The 10,850-nt window shown below is 44.2% G+C and overlaps 1 protein-coding gene across 1 annotated transcript in view; it reads right to left on the bottom strand.

Annotated features, from left to right (window-relative positions):
- Positions 1-8,636: 8,636 nt before the first annotated feature.
- PLCG2 (phospholipase C gamma 2) overlaps positions 8,637-10,850 on the bottom strand; it is a 171,275-nt gene continuing 169,061 nt past the window's right edge. Inside the window, exons 32-33 of the mRNA XM_066348717.1 lie at positions 10,314-10,498; positions 8,637-8,974 (exon numbers count right to left, since the gene is read on the bottom strand). Of these exons, the coding sequence (XP_066204814.1) occupies positions 8,932-8,974; positions 10,314-10,498 (228 nt within the window). The 3' untranslated portion in view covers positions 8,637-8,931. The remainder of the gene's footprint in view (positions 8,975-10,313; positions 10,499-10,850) is intronic.

The following is a 10,850-nucleotide window of genomic DNA, read 5'->3' as shown; positions in this document are numbered from 1 at the left end:
TGACTTTAGTGGTAGCTAATTTAGCAGTCTTCCTTTGCTGTTTTGTTTAAGCAAGTTTTCCCTACTCCAAAGTTATGAATACCTTTTATGAGTATTATTTTATCTTTTGCATTTTGACCTATAAACTACTGGAGTTGATTTTTTTTTTTTTTTTTTTTTTTTACAGAGACAGAGAGAGTTAGAGAGAGGGATAGACAGGGACACAGACAGACAGGAACGGAAAGATAAGAAGCATCAATCATTAGTTTCTCGTTGCGCATTGCAACACCTTAGTTTTTCATTGATTGCTTTCTCATATGTGCCTTGACCACGGGCCTTCAGCAGACCGAGCAACCCCTTGCTTGAGCCAGCAACCTTGGGTCCAAGCTGGTGAGCTTTGCTCAAACCAGATGAGCCTGTGCTCAAGCTGGCGACCTCAGGGTCTCGAACCTGGGTCCTTGGCATCCCAGTCCGATGCTCTATCCACTGCGCCACCGCCTGGTCAGGCTGGAGTTAATTTTTGAGTGTGGTATAAGGTAGGCATCAGGTTTCCAGTCCATCTGTGATGTGAAATAAATTTGCTTAGTAGACACAAAACTGGCAAAACTAGTCAATATCCTGGGGCAATGATCAATTGAATCTTCACTAGATACAATTTGCATTTCTATGGACAAGAATTTTATGAATGACGCAAACAATAAAAGATATAGAATCAGATAATATCAACAGCTGATAGCCTATATACTATTGTCCTTTGGATTTGCCTTTGAATCACTTGTAACATTTTATTTATTTATTTATAGTCATTGAGAGGGACAGATAGGGACAGATATAAAGGGAGAGAGATGAGAAGCATCAGTTCTTTGTTGGGGCACCTTAGTTGTTCATTGATTGCCTTCTCATATGTGCCTTGACCGTGGGGCTACAGCAGGGCGAGTGACCCCTCGCTCAAGCCAGCAACCTTTGGGCTCAAGCCAGAGACCATGGTGTCATGTCTATGATCCCATGCTCAAGTTGGTGACCTCAGGGTTTCGAACCTGGGTCTGTAGTGTCCCAGTCTGATGCTCTATCCACTGGGCCATGCTCTAGTCAGGCAGTTGTAACATTTTATTGGTTCCCTTGTTAATTAATGCGTTAAATACATTTTTTTTTTTTGTATTTTTCTGAAGCTGGAAACGGGGAGAGACAGTCAGACAGACTCCCGCATGTGCCCGACCAGGATCCACCCGGCACGCCCACCAGGGGCGACACTCTGCCCACCAGGGGGCGATGTTCTGCCCCTCCGGGGCTTCACTCTGCCGCGACCAGAGCCACTCTAGTTCCTGGGGCAGAGGCCAAGGAGCCATCCCCAGTGCCCGGGCCATCTTTGCTCCAATGGAGCCTTGGCTGCAGGAGGGGAAGAGAGAGACAGAGAGGAAGGGGGGGGGTGGAGAAGCAAATGGGTGCTTCTCCTATGTGCCCTGGCCGGGAATCGAACCCGGGTCCCCCGCATGCCAGGCCAATGCTCTACCGCTGAGCCAACCGGCCAGGGCAAATACACTTTTTTAATATGTGTCCTTTTGTATCTTCATGAGTTATGTCATCCACTTAGAAACTATCTTTTAGCTGTTCTAATTCCTTCTTTGCTTTTTACCATTTGCTGTTCATCTTCTTTTTTTGTTGTTGCTATTTTTCCATAGTGAGAAGTGGGGGAAGGCAGATAGACTCCCACATGAGCCCAACAGGGATCCACCCGGCATGCCCACCAGGGGGCGATGCTCAACCCCTCTGGGGCATAGCTCCGCTGCAACGGAGCCCTTCTAGCACCTGAGGTGGAGGCCATGGTGCTATCCTCAGCACCCAGGCTAACTTTGCTCCAATGGAGCCTTGGATACGGGAGGGGAAGAGAGAGACAGAGAGAAAGCAGAGGGGAAATGGTGGAGAAGAAGATGGGTGCATCTCCTGTGTGCCCTGACCGGGAATCGAACCCCAGTCTTTCATATGCTGGGCTGACGCTCTACCGCTGAACCAACTGGCCAGGCCCTTTGCTGTTCATCTTCTAATGCAGGAGTTTATAGTAGGCTGTTTTTAAATTTCTGGATCAGGACGATTAACCCAATCATCAGTGGCTGAGGGCAGGGCAGTCATAGTGACACAAGGTGGTTTCCTGTGTACTAGGGATGGTTGGCAAGAAAACACAGTGATTGACAGTTCTAACATGCCCTGTCACTTAGCTGAGAAATACAGGCCTTGAATAATAACCTGATTGCTTCTCAAGCACCATTCTTCCCATGTTTAATTCAATGATGAATTAAACAGTGGTCATGTATTAATTTTGTAAATTTGGGTTTCTACAAAGGATGAGTCTTTGCTGAATGTAGGGTAGACCTGTAAGCTACAGAAAAGTGTAATAGGATAGAGAAAAAACATGTTTTTTTAACAACTGAAAAAAAAGTGTCTTGATCTTGGGGACAGTTAGCAGTGATTCCTGAGTCTGCTGTTCCCAATTCTCTCTCTCTCTCTCTCTCTTTCTTTCTCTTTCTTTCTTTCTTTCTTTTTTACAGAGACAGAGAGAGAGGGACAGACAGGGACAGACAGACAGGAACGGAGAGAGATGAGAAGCATCAATCATCAGTTTTTCGTTGCGACACCTTAGTTGTTCATTGATTGCTTTCCCATATGTGCCTTGACCGTGGGCCTTCAGCAGACTAAGTAACCCCTTGCTCGAGCCAGCGACCTCAGGTCCAAGCTGGTGAGCCTTGCTCAAACTAGATGGGCCCGCGCTCAAGCTGGCAACCTCGGGTCTCGAACCTGGATCCTCCTCATCCCAGTCCGACACTCTATCCACTGCGCCACCGCCTGGTCAGGCTGCTGTTCCCAATTCTTAAACATGTCCCCTTAACTTGTAGTTCCTCCATGCACAACACCTTTGCTCCTTTTTCTTTTGGTATTTAATATAAAAACTGAAGCAGAAGACCCAAAATTTCCTCCTTTCCAAGTGTAAGGTATTTTTCCCCGCCGAGAAGGAAGGAAGAGGGCTGGAGCCGCAAAGTGTGGAATAATAAACGGCTTTATTGAGTACAGAGCGCACACTCCGCCCAGCAAGGTTCCCTGGCCCCGAGGAAAGAAACATGGAGGCTAGGGAAGTTGCAAAGATTAAACCGAGTGGCAGATATTTAAAGGGTCCCTCTAGGGAGGTGGAGCTACTATGACGTGGTGAAATTTCACTGGCTGGCAGACGATCGCTTCTTTCCAAATGGTTCCTGGGAAGCTTCCTTTGGCGGGCTTGATTGTGGGCGGTCCTAGCCAAAGTGGGCGGGTCTGAGTTCCCCACGTGACCATGCCCCATTATCCACCGACCTTACACCAAGCATCAGTGAATACTGGCTTAGAAAAAGGTATTATGGATATTTCTTCAGGCAACAGGGAACCCGCCTAGCTTACCCTGCCAGTTGACTGAAGAGGAACTGACCACCATACTCAGGCACTGTGCATGCCTGCTGAGCGCGGAGTTTAAAGACCAGGATGGATGGGGAGATGGTAAAAGGGAGGGAGACAACCTGATAATCACAAATATCCCAAGCTCAAAGAATCATGGGACAGCTTTTTCAGGACAGTGTTCTGTTCACCTGCAAACCTTAAGTTTCTGCCACAGACTTAAAAACTGATAAAGATTTACTCAGTAACAGGGTCTACACCACACTCAATGGAGGGAACAACAGGCCTTACAGAATCATGATGGTCAGAACATGATCTTACACCAATCATTGGAACTGATAGGAGAGAAAAACACATTTAAAAAAGAATGATAACTGTACCTACCTCATGGCTGAAGTATTTCTTTATTTTATACAGTGGGAACAAAAAATGAATAGCTTTTAAAAAGAAAAAAGAAACAGTTCTGCACAGATGGTTGCATTCATTCAGACCAAATTTTTACTTTTAAAAAATGGGATACAGCCATTTAATCTTCACATGAACAATGCCAACATCTGTGTGACTCATAAACATAATTTTCTATGTACACACAAGCACACACTATTTATATAAAAAATAAATTAAGCTTTAATAATGAAACACAAGTTTACAAATGCAGCTTTTTAAAGCCAAATGGAAAAAAAATGGAAATTTCTGATAGGCAGGATCACTGAGGAATAGCTCTTCAAGTTGAAGATACTTTGAAAATTAAAAACCTGAGACAAATCAATGAGTATTTTTCAGATGCCAATTTTGTAATTCTGTATATTTCTTAATCTAATTATTAACTTTTTATTGGCTAGAATATGGCTTTTAGGGTTGCCTCCAAAAAGTTAAACATCATACAAGTTGAAAGTTAAGTTACATTCCTTTTAAGAGTTAAAAGTATTAAGGTCCCTTTCAACCATCCTTCTTGCTTCCAGATACAACTCATCATTTAGTGACCCTCACTGATCAACTTAAAATTTTATGTTCAGATACCCATTAAGTGAAGTTTTTATTTTTGTCTAAAAATTTTCATCATAAATCATTATAAAGGATATAAATGCTAGCATATTGTAGCTATTGCATCTTTAAATAAAACTGCTACATTCCTTTTTAAATTTAGCCAAAAGGCTCCAATAAACCCAATACTTATTTGATAGGCACTGTCATCCTTTCAAAAATTACATAAAGAAAGCAATTTTTAATAGAAAATGCTACATTTTTCCTTTTACTCCTTGAATTGGTATTTTTAATCTACTTCCCCCTCAAATTTTTAGCTTATTTTTTGTCCTTTTACTGCTTAATTATAGATCTGTAACAAAATTATATAATATCCTATAATCATAAGGCTCTATGTATTTAAATTTTTCTTCTAGACTGAACTTGATCAATAAATATAGTACAGGTTTTAATAAGTTATTAAACAGTCAAATTCATTGGCAATGTATCACTCAATGAGATGAGGGAGCCCCCCCCCTCAAAATTATTTCATCTCGCCATAGATTAATATTATCTTTGTTAATGGCCATGGCACAGCATCAATCTCGTTCTCCTTTTAAATTTTCTATATGAAAGTGCTGATCATCCTTGTGTACACAGATAAGAAGATGGGAACAGAAGGAGTTTTGTGATAGCAGGATAACTGAATTCTTCTAACGCCTTTGAAAGTACATGCTAAAATATTCAGGAATCTTGGGTGCGCCTTCAATTTTGTTGAAAGCAAAGAATTGGGAACCACCAGACTTGCAAAAGGATTATACCCTGCTGTTAAGACGCTTTCCCGGTCTAAATACCAATATTTTCCATTTTACACCTTGAGTCATGCTCTACACTATGACTGAAGGTGGGGAAAGATACGTTTTCTCTTATGAGGGAGAGAAGGGCATTTTCTCAGGAGCTGATTCTTAAAGTGTACAATAGAAAGGTGAAGATCTGAAAATGGATCCTCTCAAACTATTTGAGCCTGTGTATTCCTTGGAATGCTCTGCTAGACTGCTAGGGGTGGGCTGGCCCAGTCTAAAGGCCATTGGCCTCTGTGACCTACCTTTAGATTTGATTTAACTAGGGTCACAGGGCATATACAGTCGGCTTTGAACAACACAGATTTCAACTGCACAGGGCCACTTACATGTGGATTTCTACCCATAAATTCTGTAAATGTATTTTCTCTTCCTTATGATTTTCTTAATATTTTATCAAACTTCCTTTATTGTAAGGATACAGCATATAATTCATATGACATCCAAAAATGTTAACTATGTGATTGGTAAGGCTTCTGGTCAACAGTAGTGCTGTTAGTTAAATTTGGGGGGAGTAAAAAGTTATATGCAGATTTTTGACTGCACAGTGGGGAGAGGGGTCAGTGCTCCTAACCCCTTTGTTAAAAGATTCAACTGTAAATTACTAGATTATGTTGCCTGGCTGCCTTATTAGAGCAGCAAGTCTTCAAATATATTCCACTGTCATTAGTCCCATGAGATATTTCATGGCAGAAGAATCCATGAGATCAAATTTGGGAAATGTGATATTCTTCACCCCTCTTAACTGTGCACATTAGAATATCTAAATTTCACCCAAAAAAAAAATTATTTAACTTGTAGAACCTAAATTTTCCAAACTCAGATGATCTAACCAGACTCCCCCTTTTATTTTTCCATGTAATAGCTGATGCCTCAATATTATCCTTAGGGAAGTAATGAACAAAAACAATTTAAAACATACACAGTCATGGTTTGGGTCCATCAGTGCTGCTGCCATATTTCAGGATGTTCCCATCACTATTCTGCTTGCTCTGAATTAACTGCACTTAACACATGGCTGTTACACCATAATCTCAGCTATACATTTTATAGAAAGTAGGTTTTGTGGCATCGGGCAGATTCTGGAGAGGGTAATGAAGTCATCTGTACCCTTTACTTTCCCTTTCTTTCCTGAGAAATTCCCACCATCACCAAGAATTAGATTCATGTGTTACCCTATTAAGAGACTGTAGCGGCCAAAGCAAATACGCTCTAGTGGTGGATTTGAGTTACTGTAACACCTAGGAGGAGAAGACAGTTTTAGAGGGTTCTTCCCAGCACCATTTAGAGCAGGGGTCCCCAAACTTTTTACACAGGGGGCCAGTTCACTGTCCCTCAGACCACTGGAGGGCCGGACTATAAAAAAACTATGAACAAATCCCTGTGCACACTGCACATATTTTATTTTAAAGTAAACAAACAAAACGGGAACAAATACAATATTTAAAATAAAGAACAAGTAAATTTAAATCAACAAACTGACCAGCATTTCAATGGGAACTATGCTCCTCTCACTGACCACCAATGAAAGAGGTGCCCCTTCCGGAAGTGCGGTGGGGGCCGGATAAATGGCTTCAGGGGGCCGCATGCTGCCCGCAGGCTGTAGTTTGGGGACCCCTGATTTAGAGTACATGCCCCTTCCCCTGCCTGTGCTTTCTCTACACATGTGGCTGGGTGTGGCAGGTGAAAGATGCTTCACTCCTGCTTTCAGTGACACCACTTCTCAATTTCTTTGATATGGTAGCAGAACATCCATTTTTAAACAAAGGAGATCCAGGCCTTACTTATGCTTTTGGCTTTAAAATGGAGTGAAGTGGGAAGGTTCATGTCTTTTACTCACTCCTGAGCTGAAAACAGAGATCATGACAGCAAAATGTGAGCTCCCCTGTGTGGAGGTAACAATGGAGCTGTTGGGGGGGGGGCGGGGGGCGGGGTGCAGTAAGCAGGCTCCAGTGGCAAATAGGACACTGGCTACGGAATCTGTAAATTCCTATCCTGCAGCCTAAAGCTCGGTGCCTTTTTCATCCAACTGTTCCCAAAAGTTCTTTCAAACATTTGCCATCTCTCATGAGAAATAGTCTTCCTTCATAATAAAATAGCAAGTCCCAATTCAAGGAGTAACTAAAATAATGTCACAAAATAAGAGTCCCTCCTTGGTCAGACCCTTATGACCTATTCTCCTGGCTTTCTAGAAGGTAAAATGCATATCTTTTAATTGCATATGAATACGGAAGTTCCCTAAGACTAGCAACCATGGCCTTTTTATTTAAATTTTTTTGTTTAACATTGTACCCCAAAATCTTGGCGTAGTGCTTGCTGTATGGTGGTACTCAAGAAATTTTTGTGGAATGAAGGGATAAGGTTTGTGATCAGAGAGAGCCTGGCTGGTAGTGATTACTCATCAGCAATATATGCAGACTAAGCCCAGGATAACTAGAGGGGGGCTTGAATGGGGTTCTAGGACCCGGTTCCATCCGGTTAAAGCCACCACTCTTACTGCTTGCTCGTTTCTTCCTCCCCATCACACTCTTTTCACAGTTACACCTTTTTTCTTCTAAACTGATTCTCAATTCACTCTGAGTAAGCTGTGACTCTACTGACCACTCCCTGGACCATTATCCTCATCTTTAAAAAGCCTTGTTAAACCATCACACTGTACAAATCATTAAATTGTATCTCAAAGTGCAGAACAGTGTTATCTTGTCCTAGGTGGGTCTGTCACTTCGAGGTGGCTGCCACTGAGATTTTCTGTAGCTTTCTAATGCTTAAGCCACAAGGCTTAGCTTGCTGCTACAGAAAACTAAGTAATCCAGAGAAATCCCCCTCCCCCATGGAGCCTAATGTGCATCCCCTCTTTAATCAGTAAACTGACCTCCTGTCTGTGGAAGCCACAGACCCAGAGCCTCCCCCATGGTTACGTAGCCAGCTTAGGCGTGGGCAGAGCAGGGCTGAGGAAGAAGCCGGCTGAGCCTTCAGTGGGTCTCTGGCTTCTAAAAGGCCTTGTAAATCAAAGAAGCTGCAAGGTTTCCACCTCCCACCCTCAATAACTCCAGTCACAAAGCAAGTTTCTACCATTAGCTAGAAATTGTCTTAATGAACAGAGATTCCACAAACTCGGGTACTGTAGCAGGTTTGTCTAGCCACCTAGCCAACCAGTGGAAGTTGACTTGCATTGAGCTGAGCCCGCTGAGCTGGGGCAGGGAGGCTGGGCAGCTGGGCATCAGGGACAGGGCTCCTCTCTGGGCCCTGGTATCTGATGGCCTTAATTGTAGAATCGTTTGCGTTTTTGTTAAAATCCTTCTCAGAAGCTAATTTATTCCTTCCTTTGCGGGATCATCTTCCATGGAAGTCAATTACTGGGGCGGAAAAAGAATCCTACTCACGGTGCAGGTCGTGCACAGAAGGTTTAACTGTTCGAGATTTTCACGGCTTTTATTCAATGAGGTTTGAAATACAAGAGGCCAAAAATGAGGAACGTAATTTTGGGATCCTCTATAAAGAATTATAAATTAAATTGTCCAAGATGAAAAACTTAGGAGGATATCACCCCAACTCATGCTGACTGGGTCTTCTTCAGAGATGTTATCTTGATGGTAGACTTGAAGAGAGGATGATGCCACAGATTAGCATGATCCCAGGGTCTGAAAACAGCACATTCTTCTACATGCAAACACGCACACACACCAACACCCTTACACATGCACCCTGGCTTCTACGAGTAAAACTTGCTGTTGCTGACTCTCTTCTCCCTTAACCTGAAATAGAACAGATGCACCATTATCCACTAGGCTAAGACATGAGCCGTGTGCTCTGTAATGTTCCTCTGTCCACACATCTGCAGGTCATTCATGGCTGGATGGTCCAGGGCTGAGAGTCATGGAGGTGACCTCCTGGCAAGATATTTAACCTCTCTGAGTCTGTTTCCTCATTGGTCACTGCACTCAAGTCATTGCTACTTGCTAGGCTGAAGTAAAGATGAAATGAGATCAATCTGGGTAAGGAATCAACATGCTGTTTCCCATGGGAGGCTGCTATGGCTGTTTTTTGGGGGGATAGTGCTTTGTTGAGCAGGACTCCCTGGTATATTGCAGCACTAGGCATACCTGATTGCGTGTCCCCCCCATTTATATGTCTGTGGCATAATCTAAAGCATCCCGGGGCGGGGGGGATTCTGCCCTGATTTAGAACCACCAGACTAGCCCATTCTTGGAACTCAATAGGGACTTTTTAAAAAAGTAATGGTCTGGCCCTGGCTGGCTGGCTCATTGATAGAGTGTTGGCCCTGCATGCAGACATCCCAGGTTCAATCCCCGGTCAGGGCACACAGGAGAAGCGACCCTCTGCCCCCTCCTCTCTTTCCCTCTCACAGCCAGTGGCTCGATTGGTTCGAGCGTCAGCCCCAGATGGGGGTTGTTAGGTGGATCCTGGTCGGAGTGCATGCAGGAATCTGTCTTCCCTCCTCTCACTTAAAAAAAAATGTAGTGGTCATTGTTTCTTTTTCATTATTATATTGAAGTGTCCTTCTAAAGCTGGAAACGGGGAGAGACAGTCAGACAGACTCCCGCATGCACCCGACCGGGATCCACCCGGCACGCCCACCAGGGGGCGACGCTCTGCCCCTCCGGGGCATCGTTCTGCTGCGACCAGAGCCACTCTAGCTCCTGGGGCAGAGGCCAAGGAGCCATCCCCAGTGCCCGGGCCATCTTTGCTCCAATGGAGCCTTGGCTGCGGGAGGGGAAGAGAGAGACAGAGAGGAAGGAGGGGGGGTGGAGAAGCAAATGGGTGCTTCTCCTATGTGCCCTGGCCGGGAATCGAACCCAGGTCCCCCGCACGTCAGGCCGACGCTCTACCGCTGAGCCAACCGGCCAGGGCGTGTCCTTCTAGTGATGACAGTTCAACTTAGGGAAGGTGCAGCTACCTCAGATATTACTATAATGTCATTTATCGAGCAACGAGTGCTAAAATCAAGGGTATTACTCAAAGGATTTCTAAAGATGGAGGTACCTTCCCAAAGACTGGCCCCAGGTGCCCAATGTCACTGTGCTTAGAGGAGCAAGACCTGAAGGTCTTCAGGTGGGGAAGGGGCTGACCTACCTCCGGTTGCACTTCTCCTGGTACAGCTGGAGCTGGTTCTCATTGACATTGAACTCTCTAACAAGGGCATCCCGGTTGGCATTGCGCAAGTTCTGGTGTGTGTCATAGAGAAAGAGCTGGTTGTTCAGCTCTTCTTGCCGCCTCCGCAGCTGGCGACAGGAGGAGTACAGCTCCTCTTCGCTCTCCTGGAGAGGAGACAAGAGAACAACCATGCAGTGACATTGTCTTCCAGTCTGAATTTCCACTGGTCTACACAACCTTTGGGCTCTTATCCAATGCAAAGGGTCTATGCAGCTCTGTGCACAAAGTGGAACACAGAGGCGAGGGAGAGAACAGCCTAATATGAGGACAGAAAGGTAAGCAGGAGCCTGCAGATCATAAGACAGGGGTAGTCAACCTTTTTATACCTATCGCCCACTTTTGTATCTCTGTTAGTAGTAAAATTTTCTAACCGCCCACCAGTTCCACAGTAATGCTGATTTATAAAGTAGGGAAGTAACTTTACTTTATAAAATTTAGAAAGCAGAGTTACAGCAA

The sequence above is a fragment of the Saccopteryx leptura genome, chromosome 9, assembly GCF_036850995.1.
Source record: "Saccopteryx leptura isolate mSacLep1 chromosome 9, mSacLep1_pri_phased_curated, whole genome shotgun sequence".
NCBI classification, from domain to species: domain Eukaryota; kingdom Metazoa; phylum Chordata; class Mammalia; order Chiroptera; family Emballonuridae; genus Saccopteryx; species Saccopteryx leptura.
The sequence above is the reverse complement of the archived record's forward strand: the minus strand, read 5'-3'. Positions and strand labels throughout refer to the sequence as shown.